The following is a 24,943-nucleotide window of genomic DNA, read 5'->3' as shown; positions in this document are numbered from 1 at the left end:
GCACATTAGCTAGCAAGGATGTGAACAGAGATAATTTGACTCTAGAAACTTCTTTACAAATGTAATTAAGATATTCTTTTTCCTTTTATCACACTGCCCATGTGCAAAACACAGAAACATAAACATAAAAGGTAATAATGTCACAAATTATATAAGAAACATATGTCCATGGGACAAGGGGTCTGGAAGAGGATAGGAATTAAGGCTTCACAGAAGATATTCTATTTAATTTGAGTCTTCAAAGATGAGTCAGAATTCACCAGAAGAAAAAGAGAGAGAGGATATTGTAAACGGAAGAAACAGCATGTGGTTAAGAGTAGAAGGCTCAATTAGCATGTTTTTGAGTAATGCCAGTTACCTGTTTTAGGGAACCAAGAAGTGATGAGAGATGAAGGAAGAAGAGTAGAAAAGGACCTAATGGGACTTCCCTGGTGGTCTAGTTGTTAACAATCCATGCTTCCACTGCGGGGGGCATGGGTTCAATCCCTGGTCAGGGAACTAGGATCCCAAATGCTATGCAGTTCGGCCAGAGAAAAAAAAAAAGGACCTGATATGCTATATTAAGAAAAGTGAACCATAGACAAATGAAAAATTGTAGATAAGGGGTGGGATAGGGAGGGTGGAAGGGAGATGCAAGAGGGAGGGGATATGGGGATATATGTATACGTAGAGCTGATTCACTTTGTGATACAGCAGAAACTAACACACCATTGTAAAGCAATTATACTCCAATAAAGATGTTTAAAAAAATTGTAGACAAAGGCCACACAAACATATATAGACAAATAATACAATTTTCATTTAAATGAAAGTTACAGGTACAATGAACTAGAAGCAGAGTACCTGGAGTTGATGAGATCAATTAGGAGACTGTCACAATTATCTAGGAAGTTATAATCAGATTCTGATACATGGTGGTAACAGGAAAGGGCTAAATATGGAGATATTTAGGAGACAGACTCAAAAGCATTTATTGATTACATGCAATGAGTGAGCAAGATGCAGGAGTCTAAATTGGTCATTGGGCCCCTGGCATGTACAACATTATAGAAGATAATTCCATTCACCAAAATAGGAAACACAAAACAGGAAGGAATTTTATGTGGAAAGATAATGAGATTCAAAGTTGAGGCTAAAAGGTCTGTGAAATATCATAAGAAACAACAGAAAATAGAATCTGGAGCTCTTAGTTATATTGTGTGTCATTTTCAACATAGGCTGATGTTAGGACTTCAATATAAGTGAAAGATTAAGGTGAATACTTAAAGAAGAAAATAAAAGAGGTTTAAAATGTAACCTTTGAAAAAATATTTTAATTTAATACAATTTAAGCAGGTACTGACCATTATGCATTATAACACAACAATGGGGCAAGGCTGGGATTGACTATTTCTGTTTGGGTCTTCCTCTCTCCTAACTGTGTGTGAATTCAGATGATTGTAGCTGGTAAAATAAATCAATACCTAAACTTTAGTAGCTTAACACAGTAGTTTATTTTTCACTTGACCAAAATGGCCTTCATGTTGACTAAACTTTAGACAGGCTTCTTCAAGACTCTCAACCCGTCACCCAACTTCCTCCATTACTTTACCACTAGCTCATCTCAGCCCTTACAAACCTTCCCTCAGTGCATTTGAATTCAATCACTCTTCCTTATTGCAATAGTCTTGAATAAGGTCTTCCTTTCCTGTTTAACTCCAATGAAATTTTTCTTTGATACATTCACGTAACAGTACAATGGAGAGCGCCCATCAGCAAAACAGCCATCATCCTTCTAGTCTCTTGAGACCCAGGATGACAAAGCCTCAGCCATTTTCAGCAGGCGATTTTCTAGATTGCCATGGGAGTCATTTCCATTTTAGCTGGCAGGAAAGGAAACAGAGCATAGAGGACCACTCTGTGTATACTTTTTATGGACCACAGCTTGGACGTTATTTACATTACTTCCACTTACTCACTTGTCCATACCTAACTTCAAAGGAGGCTGTGAAATGAAGTCCCTCAGCTGGGTAGCTATTTCCTACCTACAACTCTGTGTAATGAATGGGGTAACAGCTTAAAGGTTAACAGCTGGCCATTTCTGCTATACCAACTAACACAGTCATAATGCTTTCCAGTTTAGAGTATGCTTTTATATACATTACTTAACTTAATTACTTTAATAAGCTTGTAGCATAAAAATGCTTGTTTCTTTCTTATGCCAGTTTTGCAGGTAAGGAAAAAAATCATCAAACATATGACTTGATGAGAAACACAGATCTGGGTAGTAGCAGAGGTGAGATTCAAATTCAAATCTTCAAATTCCAAGTTAGAAACTACTTCCATAATAGATGTATTGGATTAATTTTCCAAGAGAGATATTTATTTAAGCATATCTATTCTCCTTAAAATAGGTTTAATGAAGACAGAAATGGATAGTTAGGGGGATAGAATATTCAACCCAAAGTTTTTAATGTAAATTTGAGATTCTAACCACACAATTTTAAGTGCTTCCTTGACATAAATTTACTTATTATTCATGTATTTATTAATTCAAAAAATTATTTAGCTTTTGATGTATATAAGATACTATGCCGGGTGATGAAATTTAAAAAAAAAATCTATATGACATTATATTTGTCCTCAGGAGACACATAGTTTCTACAAGGAAGACAGACACAGCTAACATGAAGAATAAATATATGCTTGAGCCAGATAGGCTGGAAATGTAGGGGAGAGACAGGTGACATCCCAAGGGCATTAAAAAAGAGTTCTTGAAGGAGATTTTGTCAGAGGTGAGTTTGATTTAAAAAAAAAAAATGAATAGAAGATAGGGGTAGAGGGACAGAAAGAGCAGAGAAAGAATAAAGTGAGAAATACTGAAACCAAGCAGTACACTGTGGCGCCCTCCCAGGTACAAAACTTCTCCATATACCCAATTCCTTGTTTGTAGGAAAATAGCTTCAGCCTCCTAGACTTTCCCTGAGTTCCAAAGGGCAGATTCAAAGAGTTATTAGTCTGGGAAGTGAGGAGATGGAGACACAAGGGAAAAGCAGCCAAGAAACAATAGTGCAGGAATAAAGCATGGTCCTGGTTCCTCCCCAAGTGGTATACTCAACAATACATATTTGAGTTCTTCTACAGGAACTAAGGCCCCTTCCCAGGTGGAGGATGGTAATCAGGCTGAGCACAAGATTCCTGGAATACCATCCTGTTACCTCACCACCAACCAATCAGAAGAAAGTCACACACCCTGCAGCTCTCACTCCAAATTTTGCCTTTAAAAACTCTTCCCTGAAAACCATCAGGTAGTTGGGGGTCTTTTGAGCATGAGCTGCCCATTCTCCTTGCTTGGCCTTACAATAAACCTTTCTCTGCTCCAAACTCTGACTTTTTGGTTTGTTTGGCCTCACTGTGCATCGGGCACACAAACTTAGGTTTGACAACAATACTAATGTATGAGGGAAAGTCAAGTAGTTTTTTGTTTCTGAAGCTTATAGTTAGTGGAAAATGAGGAGAGGAACTTTTGGTTTCATGCAATGGTTACCTTCAAACAGTTGTGGATACCTGGAGGTGAGTTTAGATTAAAAACTTGTTAAAATGCAGATTCCCAGAACACACTTCTAGTAATTATAAGGTAGGACTCAGAGGGCATTGTTAACAAAACCCTCACTCCACTCAAATCCCTCAGGTCATTTTATAGCTCTTGGCCCACAGACCAAGCTGACAAAATCTAAGAGGATATGGCTAGTGTGTAGCTCCAAGATGCTCCTGGATAATCACTCAGTCTCCTGGGATAAAGAGGTAATTTCCATCTGTTAGTGAAATACAGATTGTTGCCTCTAACTTCTCCCGATTTTAAATAATGAAAACCAAGCATAAATGGTAAAGTAGAAATAGTTCATTTATCCTGTTTCATTTTTCTAAGGCCTGAAGAAAGTCTGTTATAAATAATATTCATTTGAGTGATGACTCATTTCTGTGTTACTTTGAGTAGAATTGAAACCATGCACCTCAGATTGGGACTTGAACCCACATGCTGGGACTCAAACCCAGCCAAAAGCCTGATTGGGACTTGCACCCATGTAGCTGGGACTTGAATCCAGCCAAAACCCACAGTCTTCCAACTGAGATCACACACCTGGTTTCAGGACTTAATGAAGCTCAGGTTCTTGATGTCTCATCATAGAAAGAATTCAGTGAGAGAAAAGTGATAGGTAAGAAGTGGATTTATTTAGAGAGAAACACACTCCACAGACAGAGTGTGGGCCATCTCAGAAGGTGAGAAAGGCACCAGGGTATGGGGTTGTCAGTTTTTATAGGGGTGGGTAATTTCATAGGCTAATGAGTGGGAGGAGTATTCCAGCTATTTCAGGAAGGGGTGGGGATTCCCAGGAATTGGGCCACCGCCTACTTTTTGATCCTTATGTTTGGCCTTGGAACTGTCATGGTGCCTGTGGGTGTGTCATTTAGCTTGCTGATGTGTTACAGTGAGTGTATACTGAGGCTCAAGGTCTAGTGGAAGTTGACTTGTCTGCCATCTTGTACCCATTTTGTCCTAATCAGTTTATGTCATGTCCTTGGGCTATGTCACTCTTTCAAAGGTTGTGTCCTGCCCCCTTCCCTCCTGCTTCAGAATGGACAAACTCAAAATACCCAGTATGCTTTAAGATCTGTATGAAGAGTCAGAAGTGTTTCAGACTGTATTCAACTAAAATTCTTTGAATAAAAATGCTTCAGAATTTTGGTGCTCTTTCATCTGAGAAGTGGCACTTAGGTGCTCAGAAGGGAATTGAGGACTGGAAGAAGAGCTAGGTTTTGATTGATCTTGGGGATTATAAACAATGAAGGCTCCATTTCTTTCCTCTTTTTTTTTTTTTTTTTTTAATTTTTAAACTTGCTTTATGGTTGGTTATAGGTGTGGTAAGTTATCACCTGCTCTGTCTAACCTCAACACACTGGATGATGTTTCAAAGAAAATTATGGGAAACAAGCTGCATCTCTATCTTGGATAAAAAGAGAAAGTCAGAAACATAGGAATTAAAGTGCCAGAAATGCAGACAAGCAATCACAGCTCTGAACCTCTTTCCATTTCTATAACCCCTTCTACCCTTCCCCTACCCAGGTCCACAGAAATTAGGACCAAAATCCTGCAGAGTGCTATTAAATTAGTTTTCCCTATGGTAGTCCTCTAGGAATTTAATACTACTAATTAATACTACTACCTCTACTAATTTAATACTTAATATGTAACTAAAAGAGGAGTCTATTATTAGATATGAATAGGTATATGTGTGTGAAAACACATTCTCTCTATGACAACCACAATATATTCTGATCTATGCATCAGACTGTTACTCTAATTGCTCCCTCAATTGAACTCCCTCCAGAGAGTGCAACGTCTGTGAATGAGAAGGATTTCCTTCCCTTTGAGGCTGAGATTCAAAAGAAAATTCCTTATCCTCAAAGGGGAAGTTCATTGGCATGCAAGTCCAGCCTTGCTGTCAAACAGTTCTCCAGGGACCTTAGTCCCATCCTATTCACTCAAGGAATTCTCTAAGATATCCCATTACAGTAAAAAGGAACTTAAGCCTTAGTTATGCAGGGAGTTCTCTACTGAGGGCAAGGAAGTTCTTGCTTGAGTAGGCATTTTATGGAATATTCTGAAATCGGTGGAATGAAAACAGAAATTGGTTTCTTTCTTTTCTTTCTTTCTTTCTTTCTTTCTTTCTTTCTTTCTTTCTTTCTTTCTTTCTTTCTTTCTTTCTTTCTTTCTTTCTTTCTTTCTTTCTTTCTTTCTTTCTTTCTTTCTTTCTTTCTTTCTTTCTTTCTTTCTTTCTTTCTTTCTTTCTCTTTATCTCTCTTTCCCTCTTTATTTCAGGCACCAGGGTATGGGGTTGTCAGTTTTTATAGGGGTGGGTAATTTCATAGGCTAATGAGTGGGAGGAGTATTCCAGCTATTTCAGGAAGGGGTGGGGATTCCCAGGAATTGGGCCACCGCCTACTTTTTGATCCTTATGTTTGGCCTTGGAACTGTCATGGTGCCTGTGGGTGTGTCATTTAGCTTGCTGATGTGTTACAGTGAGTGTATACTGAGGCTCAAGGTCTAGTGGAAGTTGACTTGTCTGCCATCTTGTACCCATTTTGTCCTAATCAGTTTATGTCATGTCCTTGGGCTATGTCACTCTTTCAAAGGTTGTGTCCTGCCCCCTTCCCTCCTGCTTCAGAATGGACAAACTCAAAATACCCAGTATGCTTTAAGATCTGTATGAAGAGTCAGAAGTGTTTCAGACTGTATTCAACTAAAATTCTTTGAATAAAAATGCTTCAGAATTTTGGTGCTCTTTCATCTGAGAAGTGGCACTTAGGTGCTCAGAAGGGAATTGAGGACTGGAAGAAGAGCTAGGTTTTGATTGATCTTGGGGATTATAAACAATGAAGGCTCCATTTCTTTCCTCTTTTTTTTTTTTTTTTTTTAATTTTTAAACTTGCTTTATGGTTGGTTATAGGTGTGGTAAGTTATCACCTGCTCTGTCTAACCTCAACACACTGGATGATGTTTCAAAGAAAATTATGGGAAACAAGCTGCATCTCTATCTTGGATAAAAAGAGAAAGTCAGAAACATAGGAATTAAAGTGCCAGAAATGCAGACAAGCAATCACAGCTCTGAACCTCTTTCCATTTCTATAACCCCTTCTACCCTTCCCCTACCCAGGTCCACAGAAATTAGGACCAAAATCCTGCAGAGTGCTATTAAATTAGTTTTCCCTATGGTAGTCCTCTAGGAATTTAATACTACTAATTAATACTACTACCTCTACTAATTTAATACTTAATATGTAACTAAAAGAGGAGTCTATTATTAGATATGAATAGGTATATGTGTGTGAAAACACATTCTCTCTATGACAACCACAATATATTCTGATCTATGCATCAGACTGTTACTCTAATTGCTCCCTCAATTGAACTCCCTCCAGAGAGTGCAACGTCTGTGAATGAGAAGGATTTCCTTCCCTTTGAGGCTGAGATTCAAAAGAAAATTCCTTATCCTCAAAGGGGAAGTTCATTGGCATGCAAGTCCAGCCTTGCTGTCAAACAGTTCTCCAGGGACCTTAGTCCCATCCTATTCACTCAAGGAATTCTCTAAGATATCCCATTACAGTAAAAAGGAACTTAAGCCTTAGTTATGCAGGGAGTTCTCTACTGAGGGCAAGGAAGTTCTTGCTTGAGTAGGCATTTTATGGAATATTCTGAAATCGGTGGAATGAAAACAGAAATTGGTTTCTTTCTTTTCTTTCTTTCTTTCTTTCTTTCTTTCTTTCTTTCTTTCTTTCTTTCTTTCTTTCTTTCTTTCTTTCTCTTTCTTTCCTCCCTTTTCTTTCTTTCTTTCTTTCTTTCTTTCTTTCTTTCTTTCTTTCTTTCTTTCTTTCTTTCTTTCTCTTTATCTCTCTTTCCCTCTTTATTTCATCACTGAGATAATTTTAAACTATTGTTCTGATAGTTTTTATTATGTAAGCACTCAATACCCTTGTTGAATTCCTAACAAAGAGAGAATAACATTAAACTAATCAATCAGTACAGACAGATGCATCTAAATTATTATAATCTACATAGTTCCTGATTATTAGAGAGCATCCATGGATAATATAAATTTAGTAGTAATATAAATATATGTGCATCTGATTTGACAGTTATATGAATATATATCAGTGAAAGTAAACTACGTGAAGAAGGGATCCATTGGTAATAAAGGATTCATTAATGGATTGGCTCACTGAAATCAGTCTATGATTTTCTTTCTTTCTTTCTTTCTTTCTTTCTTTCTTTCTCTTTATTTCCTCCCTCCTTTCCTCCCACCCTCCCTTCCTCTCTTCCTTCCTTCTTAATTACTGCCTTCAAACATGCACTGACAAATCTCCCTCTCCTTAAAGAAGTGTTGGGCACATCCTTGAAAATTCTCATCACTTACAGTATTAAAAAACTTCGTCCAATCCAATTTAAAATTCTGTCTTATTTCCTACTCATACCCACCCAAGGTGCATCTTTGAGCACCTTGGAGGATGGGGAGGAGGGTGCTGATGGAGGACCAGCACTTGATGATTCATTCCTCCATTTGCTTCAGCAGTTGCATCAGAGAAGATGCTGTATCCTTTCTCAGCATGTCCCCTTCCTCTTCCCTTTAGGTCCTTTTTCCTGTGGTGTTAGGACTAAAATGAGGAAAAGTGTGCTGTCATAGTCCTCTCCTGACTGTTGCTGTTTTCTCACTAACTCTAACTGGTCCCTGAGATTTTCTATTTGTCAGATATGGAGAATGTTTGTTCTTTCCATAAGGATAATAAATGAGTTCTTTGTAAAGGCCAAGAATTAGAAGTGTGGCTTCTCACTTCTATCAGGAAATTTCCTGATAGAAGAGAAGATCAACCTTTTCTAGTTACCTCCCTGCTTTCACCCCTGACATTACATCCTATGATCTCTGGTTGTTGAGTTTCTTTTACTTAGTGGCCACGCCAGGGTACCTTCTTTGGTATTCATTTGATGCAGAGGAAGCTCACATCATTGACTTGCCAAATGATTTCAACCAATCAGCTTTCCCTGTCTTTAATCTGCCAGTTTTGACCAATTTTCTTTCTCTTGTTCATTCAGCATAGAAGGCAGATCAGCAAGTACACTGTATAATCAGATATCCACCTGGCAATTTTAGTTCCTCTTTTTCACAGGCAACTGCATTCCCTTATGAGGGATTCTTTTAGAGTCCTTCCCCTTAACTTGGCTTGAAGAGAAGGAGACTAGCATCCTCCTTCCTATGGGGAAATAAAGGAAAAGCTGAACAACTTTTGACTCCAACAGTTTAGGTAGGTGGTAGGTAGGTAGGTAGGTAGGTAGGTAGATAGATAGATATAGATCTCCAATTTCCCTAACTTTTCTTTTGCTGTTTATATAAAATGGGAGTGGGATAGCTGAGGTTATGATTGAGAGAAATGAGTCAGTTAGAACCCACTTAATAAGCCACAAAGGAGGTATCTGAACCTCAACTTTTTATGGACAGGGATATTGCAACATTTTTCTCCTTAGCTGGTATGGTGAAAGTTGTCATTCCTAAAGTAACAGGAAAGTTTGCCTGTATACCTTGTTAGTCATGCATTTTGCTTTCACTGTTTTTCTTCTCAGGGAGGCTACAATGATAACAATATTAGAAATTATTATGAATCTTCACAAGGAAGGAACAACTTTCTTTCAGTGAGTCTTAACTCAGCATCTTAATTAAATCAACCACTTTGAGCCAATAGCATTCACCCGAGTCTTCCAATGTATTTTATTAAATATAATTCTCTTTATCTATAAAGCAGTTCAATGAATGTATTACATCCTAATTATATTCAAGAACATGACCATGTAATCCAGAAGGCCAATATTCTATTTCCATTTTTGTTGAGGGGATTGCTTTAGATCAAAGAGGGCATTGCTAGCTACAGTGAAGAGGGGCATGGGAGACAAAGAGCCGGGTAAAAAGGAAGAGAGAAGCAGATAGTATATACGTATCAGGGCCTTCGGAGTCCCATAAGAGAAATAACTATGAAGAAACTAAGTGGTGGCATGGGTAAACTGAATAACAAACCGTTTCTACAGAACTGAATAGGAGCAAGGGCAGAAGCAATGAGACCAGTTACAAGACTGCTGCAGTAATCTAGGCCAGAGATGACGGCTGCTGGTACCAGGATGTCAGCAGTTAAGGAAGTGAGAAGTAGATGGGTTTTGAATATAGGTATTCAAGGTAGAGTTAACAGATTTATCTGATCGACTGTGTATGGTTGTGATAGAAAGAAAGGAGTCAGGAATTACTCCCAAGGGTTTTCGCCTGAATTATTGGAAGAATGGAGTGCTATTAATGATGATGGAGAAAGTCTGTGACAGTATCAGGTTTGGAGTGTCCGGGGGAATCTGATCAGTTTTGGACAGGCTAAGTTTGAGATGCCTATTAAACATCTAAGTGGAGATATTGAGGAGGAAGTTGAATAGATGAGTCTGGACTTCAGGACAGAGAAGTAGAAGAATGTAAATTTGAGAGCCATCAACACATAGGTGTTATTTAAAGCTGGAGACTGGATGAAAAGTATGACTAGAGTGAGTGGAAATAGGAGAAAATATTCATGGTCTAGCTCTGGATCACATACAAACAAAGATTACAGAAATGAAGAGAAACCAGGAAGAGAGACGAAAATGATCCTGAGTAGCATATTTATTAAAATGAAATTTAATAAAATATACAAATTTTTAGATTCATTCAACATTTTTCATGAATAGTTAAATAATTTTATAACTTTATTAAGGAACATTTGATTTTAAAATGTAAATGGCATGTATTTCAGATTTTATAAAGAAATAATGAATACATTTTAACCCAACTCTCATTTTTGGTCTGCAAATAAATCCTTCTCATCCTTCAGTCTACATGAGTATAATTAGGTAGCATTTTTTTTATAATGACATTCACCAATGAATAATAAATCCTCATATCCAGGAACAGTTTCCTTATATGACTGCAACAGAGACAAAGTAATTTATGTCCAATTGTCCTGCTTTTTAAACAGAAAACTCTAGATGACAGTGCTCACTGCTTGTGAGCTAGCCTGTTTTATTCAGCCCATGTAATTTATTTCTGTTACCATCTTGCTCTTGTAAGCATTTGAGGTTATGACATTGGGCATTTAGATCTATTAGTGGACTCAGATCCATCAAAACCTCCATCTTATGGCAGTTGGCTTCACCAAACTAGAGGACATAAGTATCCAGAGGAATTTGAGCTGAGTGCAAGTGCTGGAACAATATGTTCCGGATATGCAGTAACCTCATAGCTATATTTAAAAACAAGATAGCTAGGAAAAGGTACGAACAAAAGATAGGAGGACCAGGAGCACTTGTAAAAATTTCATGACAGAGAAGACTTAAAGCCAATTTACCATATAACCGTAGACTCGTTCCCCACTACAAAGGGTCTTGTGCATCTGATAAAGTGAATCAAAGCTGAGAAAAATAAGTTAATGATGGCTGTACTTAAGAAAGAAGGCCTCAGACAAAATAGACTTTAAACTATAAACGGTAAAAAGAGACAATGAACAGAAGGCCAAATAATGATGCTCAGATCACTTGAGGTATGGACAATAAGGCAGGTATGTCTCAATCCTTTGGAGCTGGCCCATGGACAGGAAGAAAATAGGTGGGCAGAGACCAGTGGGTTTCCTAAAGCCACTAAGGAAACCTCTCTGAGTGGGTCAAATATTATACCTTAAATGTTGCCTTCTATGTAGCAGTATTAGGCACAAGGAATATTCCAGTGACTAGAAATCCTATGGGATTTTACTGTGTGAGAAAAAGATTCTAGGATTTGTGGGTAAGGGCTGACTCCAGTTTGCATTGCTTGGTGCAGTAAAGAAAATCTAGTAGCCCACTAGTCCTTTGAGAAAAATGAATAAAAGCAGTATCTTACCTGTGTTTCAGGAGATATACACACACACACACACACACACACGTGAAGAGAGAAATAAATCCAAATGTACTTAAGGTTGCCCCTTCCCTCCCTATTCCAAATTTTCTAGAACCAAGGCTGACAGGCAACTTTGAAGGATACATGTGGGTGAGCCTGGCAATGCCCTCAGAGGTCCCTGAAAGGAATTCTGATAACATAAAAAGAAAGAAAACGAGTGAAGAAAGAAGGAATTCCAAGGGGAAAGATTCTTATAAGAAAATTGCACTTCCCGAGGGCTGAATTTACGGAGAACGCTCACAAAGTGCCCAACGGGGCGCTTGGGTTGTGTGAAGAATAAATGAATGTGAGGGGACTAGAGCAAAAGAGAAGGAGAGTGTTTATGCAGTTGCTATGAGTGGGAAGCTTTGGTGGAGAAAGAGGAAGAAGATTTTTAGGAAGATTTCTAGGTAGAAAATCATGAAAATCCCTGTGTCAGCCCATTAAAGGAGACCTATGATAACCATTCACACTATTCTTCATGGTTTTAGGATGTGTCTTTGAAGTCACCATGCAGAGACTGGCCCTAGATAGAGCCAGTTATATTCAGGCTACTGTCTAGGTGTGGGTGAAAGAGTCATTTATTGTTACTAAATTGAGTTAGGCAGACAGTTTGTGGAATTCAAAGTGAATGGTTTCAATGCTAATTATAAAAATTAATGTATTTTGTTTTCAATTAGCAAAACTGAAAGATCACAAGACTTCATAAAGCATCAAATCTTTCTTCCTCATGAGGAAATTCGATCACCCCATTCTAAAGAAAAAGGTTCAAATTTTCACAAAGATAGCCTAAATCTATCCTTAGCTAATGTATCAGTGTTGAACTTCAGGTCAATGAATAAAATGTATAACCCAATTCTGTTAACAATTGTATTTAAGCTATCCGAAATAAATCTAAGTTCACCTATGGGATCACAGAACTGCAACATATGTGATTTCATTTCTCCCTTTTGGTTTGAAGAATCCTTATAAAAGGCCTATGGCAGACAAAAAGTTTCTTTTCACTTTTCTCAAAGATTTTCCACAGTTTTAGGGTTGAAGACTGGTTGATGTGGGTGGATCACTAATTTTCCAATATGCCTAAACTTCTACACTACTGTGACAAAGAGGAGTTGTGGGGAGAAGGCAATCTTTAAGTGAGTTGAAGCCCCGGATTTTCTTATCAAAACATTTTATAGTGACTTCCTTTGCCCTATAAATTCTGATTAAAACAAATTCTTTCTGTTTTCTAATTTTAACACACAGCAATCCATGCACATTAGCAATTTTTAACAATACATTTGATTTTGGAGTTTTTTGTTTGAAGAAAATAAAAGTAGAAAGTTATTTGTATTAATGAGAATACATAAACCTGTACATATTTCACTATATAAAGTGTTTAATATGATAATAAAAAGTTTTAGCTAAAATATTAAACATGTATTGGAAGCTGTGAGAGAGCCCCAAAAGAAAAACTATAATAAATAATAAGCAAAACTTCTCTGTCAAAATATGGAAGGTCTAAAGAACAAAGACTATAGGCAGAGAGAGCTTCCAGACATAATTCTTTGTGTAAGTTGGAGTGGCTATGTGGCAGCTTGGGGAATGGGGGAGGAAGTGGTGTGATTAAAAAAAAAAAGAAGAAAAAAAAAAAAAACTTAGGAAGAGAAAAACATAAGCTTTCCTCAGCTAGTCTCAGGCTCTTCTTTTTTTTTTTTTTTTTTTTTTTTCACGCTCTTCTTATTAGTACCTAAGTAGAATTCAGGCAAAACTAAATGAAATCTTTACAAACCTTAATCAGAGGCTTAGAAATGAAACCCACCAGAGTTAGTTATACAGGAGCTGAAATCAGTCTGCTTTATTGGGTGGGACCTGGCTCAAAACACAGCCTGGGATGTGGCAGGTTATCTGGCAAGTGCCACTGTACAATCGCTTCCAGCCCACTACCATTACGCCTTCCCTGGCTCTAGCCTTATCCTTGGTGATGTTCCTACCTCATGTTGGATCCAGAAATTGGCAGGTGAGCCAGCCAACTGCATGTAATTCCACTCACATATGCAGAAAAAAATATTCTTCTCCTTTGGGAACTTTATAAAGTTCTCTTTAGGATGTCTGAAGGGCCTACTGGCCTGTGCCAACTTAGTTCTGAATATTTTGTTTCACTTATTTTTAAAAGTTAAACACCATTCATTTTTCATGGTGAAAAATCTCACTGAAATTGCTCTCTCAAATAAAGCAGCAATTCATCAAATGATTCATTGATGTCAACCTCATTATTTTTACCACCCCATGCAGCTGGGCACCAAGCAGCTCCTAAACCAACACCCAAGTTAGGGAAGCGAGAATCCAATGAGATTCAATTATCTGGAGGTAGTCTCTGCCTGTCTACTGAAACTGTAAACAACTCCCAGTGCAGGGGAGGGAGAGGCTCACGTCATGTCACTTCCAAACTAAAGTGGCTTCCTGTTGCCACAGGATAATTTTTAATCTGCTTAGCACTCTTTACAAAGCATTTCATTCTTCAGAGGTCTCTGTATTCATCAAACCCTGTCCCTCTACTATCCTTCACTCCAGTCACATTAGTCAAATACTAATGTAGGCTTTCCTGACTGATTCCCCAAGTCTAGGTCGGGAACTATGGTTAAAAGAATGAATGAGCTCCAGGGCAAAGTATGATGGAAAAAATTGAACACTACTTTCATTTTTCTCTTTTTATTTTAGTCCTGTATTGTGCAACTCCATTATGTCTTTTAAACATAATAGCATAGTCATAGCCATTGTCAGGGTAACCCCTACTAAGCCCATAATATTTGAGATTTGGAAAATCTCAAATATTTGGAAAAGAACAGTGAAGTCATCTAGTTCGGCCCCCTGATGTTACAAATGAGAAGGTGATTAGAAGAGGAGAGAGTTGTTAATTGAAGGGGCTAAGAGGAAAACTTAATTGCATGGTCTGGATTACTTCATCATGAGATATTATGAAAATGTTCAATTCAATGAAACTCAACATTTATAAGTAACAGCTGTATTATTCAATTAAGTGTTATATATTAAATATTCTCAATTTACCATCTAGAAATTGAGAAAACAAAGGTTTTGGAAAGTATATATTAAATATTCTCAATTTACCAGCTAGAAATTGAGAAAACAAAGATTCCAATGTCAGTTTGGGCACAGCTAACAAGAATAATTGGGAAAGCAAGAAAAAGAAGAAACCACTTAAAATTGTCACCTAATCACTACATGGTGATCTACTAAAGGGTGTTTAATAGCTCTAGTTCATCTGTCTTAGTAAAAGTCCTTTTATATATTTTTTAATAAAATGGATGTGTAACCTTAGAGTAGGAGAAAAATAGAATTCAGAATGTTACTTCCTACTGTGACAATTCTAAATAACCCCCCCCAACATTCTTATAGGTTCTATATTGAAACGCTATATACCTGATATGTTTTATCTTTAAGATGATCATCCTTCCTTCTTACCAATATAATTTGTGACTTTATGCGACTACACATATTCAAAGATATATAGGTACTCCAAACATTGTGTATGTAAATATAGATATATAAAACACACATATATTTTGTCCTGAACTTTCTTGACTGCATTTTATTGGGCAAATCAAAATTGAAAAAAAAAATGTTTAGTAAACTATGCCTACAAAAATTATACATTTTAAATAACGGGTGCTTTAGCATAAATTTATTTATTATGATTAATAATAGTTAATGCTTTTTAAAAAATAAATTCAATTTATACCATGAATAGTTAAAAGACCAAGAAAAATATGACTGGAAACTATAAAGTGTACTCAGCTGTAACTATGAAATATATTAAAGGTACTCTACACATGCAACCAATATCTACTGTTTATTAATGTGTATCTTTTAATAAGAGCTCCTTTTAAAGGGAGCTTCTAAAAGATTTCTAAAAATTAAAATAATAAAAATAAAAAATAAATATTAAAAGTGTAATTTAACTACATACTATATGTCTAAAGTATAATGCTAAATGATATTTTAAGATTACAAGAGTCCTGGTAGAACAATGAATTTCCTGTTATGGTTTCTAGTGCATAGTTATGATGGAATTGTATTTTTCACTGACCATTGTGCTTACCTCCACATCTTGGAATTGGTCCACTCCACATCACTTTTCCATCCATAAGAATACACGTAATTGTTTCTGTTCCCTGGGTTTTAATAAATCCTTCTTCGCAAATAACTGAAATCGAACTTCCTAATTGAAAGTTGTCCCCAAACCGCCTTGCATTGATTGGTATTCCAGGATCAGGACACTCATTATGTCCAAATGCTTGAGAACAGCAAAAAAAGAGAAAAACACACAAACTAGCAGTATGAGACAGACCCTTGTGTATTGGGGATGAGAAAAAATGATTTTTAAAATGGTTATGCTCATTTCTAGAAAAGCCTTTATTAAAAAAAAAAAAAAAATAGAGAGGCTCTCCTCTGACCATACCTGTTTCTCTCTGATGTGTAATGGATGTGGTTGTTTTAAAATGTGAACTACACTCTACAATTACAAAATTTCAGAATAGAATTGTTTTTGCTTATTTCTTGAAATCATTTGCCTTATCTAAGCAAAAATATCCAGTATAAGCTGGACAGAATTCCAATTAATGTGAATAGAGAGCAGGTTGATACAGAGCAGGTTGACTATGTCCCTTTGAAAACTTTTCTTGTGATTCATTGTTTGGAATGAAGAGATCATCTCACAGTGAGTATTAAAGTGAAAAGTTTCAATCTAGTTTTGAACGTCTTACAATTTCTCTATAATTTTCCGTATATCATTTACTCTCTGCCATCTAGGAAAAGGAAAAAGAGCTAATTCTTTTGCAAACACCATGTTCTAGGCACTGTGATAGGAGCTTTAGATATACTGTCACCTCACTTAACATTTAGAATAGCCTGATGAGCAAAGTATAGCCATTTACTCTAAAGAGTAATGTGAGATTCAGAAAAAGTTAAGTAGCTTGCCTCAGATCATAGAGACAGTATTGAAATGGATCCCCTGGTCTGGCTTTAAATTTTTTCTTCACAACATATATTTTTAAAATATTTATTTATATTTATTTATTTTGGCTGCACCTGGTCACGGGATCTTTGTTGCAGCATGTGGACTCTTAGTTGCAGCATGCATGTGGGATCTAGTCCACCGACCAGGGATCGAACCCGGGCCCCCTGCACTGGGAGCACAGAGTCTTACCCACTGGACCACCAGGGAAGTCCCTCTCCACAACATATTGTATCTTGGATTACTTGTCTCATGTCTCTCAAGAGAATGTGAGTTCTTTAGTTCAGGGTCACTATCTTATTTTACCTTGTATCTTCCAGGATGAGTATTTAGCCCCATCCCAGCAAGTAGCAGAAGTGTAAGGACAATGTGCTTACTTAAATTTCTCATAGATTATAGATTACATGAGTCCTATAAATTTGCATTATAAATGTTTAAATTAGTATAATATAAATGGAAGAATATTTAAAGTAGCAAAGTCTAAATTTGTAAAACATTTTAAGGGGTATTTACAATTTAATATTATATACATACTGCATGGGTACATGCAGTTATTTTAAATTTTTTCACTAAATCATCACTGTGATACTGTTCATAAGTTATATAATTGTATTATCCAGTCTCCTCATTCTTAAGTTAAACAGTATAAAATAATATTAAGGTAAATTCTAAAATATATAAAATCTATTTTGTAGGTACACTTATTTCTAATTATTGTTTTCTGCTGTGCTTTTAAAAAGCTCAATATCAGGCTTCCCTGGTGGCGCAGTGGTTGCGCGTCTGCCTGCCGATGCAGGGGAACCGGGTTCGCGACCTGGTCTGGGAGGATCCCACATGCCGGAATTTGAATACAATGGTTTAAATTATTTACTAGAGAAACAGAACAAGGAACAAGAGGCATATTTCCATAATACCTTCAAGATACCATAAATATTAAAGTTAAAAATATTATGTATTTAAGGGAATTCCCTGGTGGTCCAGTGGTTAGGACTTGGTGGGGTCTGGGGTTCAATCCCTGGCTGCAGAACTAAGATCCCGCAAACTGTGTCGCAAGAAAAGAAAAGAAAAATATATATATATATATGTATATATATGCATTTAAGACAACATAAAAACTGTAAATAGATAAATGTATATGTGTCTATATTTATACATGTATATGAAATATTTTAAAAGGGACTTACAGATAAAACAACCATTTTATACAGCATGTCTCTCTGAGACATGTCACAGCTAATTCAACTTTAATGATGTGCAATTACATGTTGACAACTTATTAGTGACAATATTCACTAAGAGTGTCACTTTGAAAAGACAATAACTGCATTTTGTTATTAATTGACAAAGCTCAGCACTGAATGGGCTGGGGCAAGAGTGAGGGTGAGGGGGGTGCAGTGCTTTTTTAAAGAGCAGGAAATTAAATCCTATTATAATGTGACACTTAAATAACTCATCAAGTTGGTCAGAATCTGACAGAGTGTGGTATCTTTGAAGAAAACAATAAAAATCACTAGCATTCTACAGCTTCAGATAAAACATGTGCACACGGAAGCATTAGTATGTAAGTTTGTTAACTTACTAACTTACTTACAAACTAAGTAAGTTTGTTAACTTACTAAGTTTGTTAACTTTTCTCATTTATGTGATTCATCTTTTTGCTATATTTACACCACGTTATTTTCAGAAAAATAATATTCATCCTTTTGAAATACAAAAAATATGGGTGATAGACAATAGCTAAATAACCTCGAAGAATTCTTAAATCTAAAGCAATGTAATAAATACAATAATAGAATAAGAATTGACAAGGGAATACTTCAGAAGACAACTAAACAACAACTGTTAATGTTTATTGATTATTTATTAGGTATATACACTGAATTATTTACATGCATCACCCTACTTACTCTGATTAAATAAAATTCATATTTTATGGCAAAATGAAAATTTAAACATAATTTTTTCTCTGCCCTCTTGGGCTTCTTCCTTCCTCTTTAGTGTGTATTGTTCATCTGCATTAACCAGACCTCCTTAGTAGATAACACTCCTTCTTAATCTCAGAAGGGATCACGATGACACACTACTTGCTTTGGAAGTGCAGACCTGGATTGTGTAAACTGTTAATAGGTCATTTGACTATAATCCTTTTTCTCAAAAACTTACATAACTGTGCTTTGACCTCGAACAGGTGGAACAGTCCTCAGAGCTTTCTGAAAGACTGTCTCCCAGGTTACAATCCACAAGTTGGCTTGGAAAAAAATGTTCATTTCTTTCTTAGATTGACCACTGATTATTTTTTTCATCAACAGCTCCTTACAAAAACCCAGTATGACTTTATGGATGAGAATACTGAGGCTCTGTTATTAAACCTAAAAGTGTAGCAAAACCAAGATTTGAAGTTGCATAGTTTGACCTCAGAGCTGATATTCTTAATCACTAAGGTATTTTCCCCCCGTAGCATCTTTGCTAAGTCAGCTCAGTAACCTACTGCCCCAGAATTAGTGATTTCCTTCTCTGTGACACTTTGATAGTCTAGCTAATTTTGTCTTTGGAATTATAACTCTGTGTTGTCATTATTTGTTTAAAATCCTCTACTGGTTTATGAATATCTTGAAGGAAGGATCTATCCCCCTTTTATGTTTGCATACCAATAACAGAGCAAAATATGTTATGTACAGTAGGTTTGAGATTATGCTTATAAGATTTAATAGAATAAGCTAATATATTGTTGATATAATAACTATATTTGAAATATAACTCCTTAATATCAGGCCTCTCACAAAGAGAAATGACACAGTAAGGAGTAAAAATATGGTTAGAAATCAAGGGCTGAAAGACTGTCCCTGATACAAATTATGTATATGACTTGTCCAAGTTTCCTATCTGTGGAACAAGAGAGCTGTTTTGTATGATTCCTTTCTAGCTCTAATGTGTAGAAATATGTGATATGGAAAAATTAAACTTACTGTTATAAGTGATGTTAAAGCCACGTCCTGACATTGAGTGGTCAGCTTGAAATTCCAATCGTAGTATATGACTATTACTAGTAAGATGAGAAGGCACCTCAGCCCCAGTAAAGGTTCCAAGAATTGGGGAGTCTGGAGAGTCTCCATCTTTAACAGCAAGGAAGTCAAACTGGGATTCCAGATCGAAGTCATTGAAAGAAAGGTGTATCCGACTCCCTGGTTCAGAGATTATTGTCCAGATGCAATTTAAATTATTTCCATACCCTTCTGGATAATCAGGAGAAAGGACTGTTCCCATTGGTGCAGTAAAGTTAGAGAGGCAAGGAACTGTTAAAATAGGAAGATTATAAAACACAATAAATTTTCAAATGTATTACCTCAAATAGTTCAAATTACCTCATTTTGCCACAGCCAACAATTATAATAATCAATTAGCAGTTTGAAAAAAAATAATATTAAACAATATAATCTATCTTATAAAACAGAAAAAAATATGTTATTGTTTGAACATTATTAAGGAAGGCTACTAGTACTTTGAATTACCGTATGCTTAAATATGCACAAAAATATAATTGGAGTAATAACAGCAATTTATTTTGACATTTATCATGTCCATGTTAGAGTGCAGTGTAAAGTTTTAGTTTCTGTGCTTAAAAAAATATTGGAGAAGTATATAGACATTTCCAAAGAAAACAATAATGCTTACGAAATAAATGACTGAAAACAAACACACACAAATATTATGTAGGTAGTAGCATAACTGGGATAATACAACCTGGAGAAAACTTGGAGTGAGGGTAGTAACTAGATGAATTTCAGCCCTCCCATGGCCATGGGATGCTCTCATAGCTTATAACACAGATAAGGAGATGAATTAACACTTATGATAGCTGCCACTAGGGGCTAACGCTGGAAAAAGAACTAAATAAGAACTCCCATACCATACTAAGGTTAGTCTTTATTTCCCCTCAGATTTATTGTTTTAGCTTTTAAAAAATATGATTTAAAGGTTCACACAGAACATTTAGAAAGTAGAGAAAGGATTTTAAAAAAATGATCTATTACACAGAGGAAAAAAAGATAATATATATATATTAGAAAATGTTTGGCCTCCACTCACTTTAAAAGTTCTCAGTACATGTTTAAAAATGTTAAATATTTTTAAAATGTTAAATAATCAGCATTTTCAATAAAGGAAAATGTGTGTTTTGCAGCACAAATTAAAATTCAGATAAAATGCAGTTCTTGAAAATTGCTAAATTTAAAAAAAACAGTTATATATTGAAGTAAAGTTTGTGCTAATGCCTTTGTAGGGAGTAAAGGATTTCACAAATGAAAAGCATGATCATTTTAAGTTGGATACAAATGAAAAGTCATATTTTAAAACAAGAAAATTATTTTTTACTTTCATGATTATGAGCTTATGTTACCATTTGTAATCAAAACTAAATGCAAAATTTTCAATATTGCATTCACACCTGGTAAGCTGTATTTGTTGGTAATGAAGATAGTATTTAATTTAACCTAAAAGTGCATCAACAGATAACACAAATTATATTTTTGTTGCAGCTAAATTGGAACGCTTTAAAGTATTTGAAGAAACGCATTATTTTAATCCAAGCATATTGTATATCACAAACATTAATGAATTTTATTCTGTGCAATATAAATAAATGGCACTTAAGCAGGCATTAGTGTGCGCATCTACAAGAAAAAATAAGTTAATGCATTATACATAGAATATAAGCTTTAAATATTTTAAGTGTTTCTGATTGCAAATAAGCATATACTATCTTGTTAAAATAAATGAGCCTAATAGAATTAGCTCAGATGTATAATTTCCATAAGAAGTATTCTATCTATAAAGTATAAAATGCCACAAATAAAGTGTTATGAGGACATTTGTAGAATATACTTTGCCATTACCAAGTGAACTGTGCTAACTTTATTTAAATCTGCAATGAAATTTATAATTTGGCATAAGCACACTTGTTAAAGATAGTGTTGAAAAGTGCTACTCATTCAAAAATAATTACACAGTTCCAGTTCTTTGCAATTAATTATAAAAGCAATTATATGCAAGGACAGGGTAACATATGCTATCTGGAAGCAAAGCATTTGGTACTCACAGATGCAGATGGGTATGTTTGCAGACCACTGGTTATTCTCTTGACAAACAATGGATTTCTCTCCAATTAATTCAAATCCAAACTGGCATTCGAACCTTAAAACATCACGATTAGAAAATCCATCGCCTTCTCTAATTCCATATAAGGGTGTACCAGGATCACCACAACTTTCTTTTTCAATTTCTGTAAAAATAGATGATATGTCAGATTTCAAGCCTTTCAGGCATATGATATCCACACAGCAAATTTAAGAGATGTACACTCTCTATAGCCAAGATATTTCAGAGCAAAAGATGAAAATGTTCTCCAATCTTAATTTTCTCTTACTACTGTTATGGACATGATTTGAGGAAATGATCTTTAGGGAACAATTAGTGCATTTCTCTCATTTTGTAGATAGGGAAACTGAGGTTGTTGGAGCTAATGTGGTTGTTCCGAACAGAATAATTACAAACAAGATTCAGATTTTCTGTTTGTACTACACACATACACACATATATATACATATGTATTTTCCCCAAATCTCAAAAACTTTTATTTTTGTAATCTGTACATTATACAGGAAATCTTTAGATTGAAACCAGGACACAAGGTGATATTCTCTGCCTATGTGCTCCTAAAACGATCAGTGAATACCCTCCACACAGGATCTGCCACTCTCCCTAGTACCTGTTGCTTGAATTACTTCCCCAATTAGACTCCCCAAAAAGCTCCTTATGTCAGGAATCAATTTTACATTCCAAATTACCCAGATATGTTCCTCAACAAATGTTTTGTGGATGAATTAAATTGAAGGAGGTTGAAAAAAAAAATCTCTTAAGAGCACATTAAAACACCCTTTCGACATGTGCTCAAGGAAACTCCAAATATCTGGGATCTTCCTTGTGAATCTAGGAATGTCAGTTGCAGATTATTGTGGTAATTGCTTTGGTTTTTAGGTTACATGAAATCACATTAATACAGTCATCCTCAACAGCAAAAAAAATTTAATTTTAATTTAAAAAATAAAACTTTAAGAAAAAGTTATGGTCTCTCTTGACACTCCAACAATCACACATTCCTGGTTCTTCTGTAATCTACTAGCACCAATTTGTTGTGTATCTTTCCAGTTCTTTATTCATGCTTTTATAATAATACACATATATGTACTATGTAATATAAACATCTGTATTTTTGTAAACGTAAAAATTCTCTTCACAAAATCTAGGTAATATTGCTTTATATATATATAGTAACTTGTATTATACTGTCAATATATTCTATAACTTGCTGTTTTATTAACCAAACAATAATTTTGGAGATATTTTTGAATGTTCTTGTATCCTTAGCAGAAAACATAGTTATAATGATTTCTTTAATACACTGCATTTGGTTTGATATTTGTTTTTATCTGTGTCATAGTGACATTGGTCTATCATTTTTCTTGTGCTGTTCCTATACAGACTTAATATCAAGGGAAGAGGTTAGCAATTTTCCAACATTCACTAGTCTTTTAGACTAGTTTGTAATAACAGGAAAATTGGATCCTTGAGTGTGACAATTTGCCAAAAATGCTGACTGAGTCTGGTATAATTTTGAGATAGGTATCTGACTACCATTTCAATATCTTCTAAGGTTATTTTACTATTAAAGTTATTTTTTTTGGGGGGGGCGATATTAGCAACTTATATATATGTTAGAGAAGTGCAATTTTCCAAAGTTAGTTTAGTAGTAATAGAATTGTGTTACAAAATCTTTAAATATCTCTTTACAAAGATGTCATAAACTTTCTCACTCCCAATGCTATTTATTTGTGATTAGTCTTCCAGTTTTCTTTGCTTCATACTTCCAAAATATTGTCAAATTTACTAGTCTATTCAAAGAACCAAATTTGGTAATCAATTCTATTGTTTTGATTTTATTTAAACATCTTTCATTTTTATCTTTTTGGAATCCACCTTCAACTCTCTTTTGCATTATTTTGCTATTCTTTCTCCACCTTCTTTTTTTGTTTTTTTTTTGTTTGTTTGTTTTGTTTTTTTGTTTTTGTGGTACGCGGGCCTCTCACTGTTGTGGCCTCTCCCGTTGTGGAGCACAGGCTCCGGACGCGCAGGCTCAGCGGCCATGGCTCACAGGCCCAGCTGCTCCGCGGCACGCGGGATTCTCCCGGACTGGGGCACGAACCCGTATCCCCTGCATCGGCAGGTGGACTCCCAACCACTGCGCCACCAGGGAAGCCCCTTTCTCCACCTTCTTGAGCTGCAGTCTTAGGGTTTGTTTTTATATTAGTTTATTTTCAACCTTTCTTGTTTCCTTAAAAAAATGTTTTTTAGTCTATAAACTTTCTTCAGAGTACTGTTTTGCTATTTAGAGCTTTCTTTGTTCAATTCTAAATAGTCTATAATTTCCATTTTGATTTCCTCTTTAACTAATAAATAATTTCAAGGTGTTTTTAAATGTATGGGTCTAGGCTATCATTTTGTTGCTGATTTCTAATGTTATTGCTTTAATATTCAGTATAAGTATATCCAGCCTCACAGAGGATAAATCAGTAAAATATATTCAATTCAATTTGCTATATTTGTCAAATTGAAATTATATGACCTTAATTAATTTTGTCTACCCTCTCTGACAATTTCTAAAAGAACTGTGATAGAAACTTGCACAAGCCTCTTAGACAGCCTCATCCACCAGAGGATAGACAGCAGAAGCAAGAAGAACTATAGTCCTGCAGCCTGTGGAACAAAAACCACATTCACAGAAAGATAGTCAAGATGAAAAGGCAGAGGGCTATGTACCAGATGAAGGAACAAGATAAAATCCCAGGAAAACAACTAAGTGAAGTGGAGATAGGCAACCTTCCAGAAAAAGAATTCAGAATAATGATACTGAAGATGATCCAGGACCTTGGAAAAAGAATGGAGGCAAAGACTGAGAAGATGCAAGAAATGTTTAACAAAGATCTAGAAGAATTAAAGAACAAACAAAGAGAGATTAACAATACAATAAATGAAATGAAAAATACATTAGAAGGAATCGATAGCAGAATAACTGAGGCAGAAGAATGGATAAGTGACCTGGAAGACAGAATGGTGGAATTCACTGATGCAGAACGGAATAAAGAAAAAAGAATGCAAAGAAATGAAGACAGCCTAAGAGACCTCCGGGACAACATTAAAGATAACATCATTCGCATTATAGGGGTCCCAGAAGGAGAAGAGAGAGAGAAAGGACCCGAGAAAATATTTGAAGAGATTATAGTCGAAAACTTCCCTAACATGGGAAAGGAAATAGCCACCCAAGTCCAGGAAGCGCAGCGAGTCCCATACAGGATAAACCCAAGGAGAAACA

At 35.6% G+C, this 24,943-nt stretch overlaps 1 protein-coding gene across 3 annotated transcripts in view; it reads right to left on the bottom strand.

The window, feature by feature from the left end:
- Positions 1-24,943, bottom strand: part of CSMD3 (CUB and Sushi multiple domains 3) — a 1,193,315-nt gene that overhangs the window by 433,054 nt on the left and 735,318 nt on the right. For all 3 annotated transcript variants that reach the window (XM_024129404.1, XM_024129405.1, XM_028500327.1), the window contains 3 exons: positions 21,614-21,796; positions 19,485-19,811; positions 15,604-15,798 (listed from right to left, as the gene is read on the bottom strand). In XM_024129404.1, the coding sequence (XP_023985172.1) occupies positions 15,604-15,798; positions 19,485-19,811; positions 21,614-21,796 (705 nt within the window). The remainder of the gene's footprint in view (positions 1-15,603; positions 15,799-19,484; positions 19,812-21,613; positions 21,797-24,943) is intronic.

Source organism: Physeter macrocephalus, chromosome 15 (genome assembly GCF_002837175.3).
Source record: "Physeter macrocephalus isolate SW-GA chromosome 15, ASM283717v5, whole genome shotgun sequence".
In the NCBI taxonomy this organism is placed as follows: Eukaryota; Metazoa; Chordata; class Mammalia; order Artiodactyla; family Physeteridae; genus Physeter; species Physeter macrocephalus.
The sequence above is the reverse complement of the archived record's forward strand: the minus strand, read 5'-3'. Positions and strand labels throughout refer to the sequence as shown.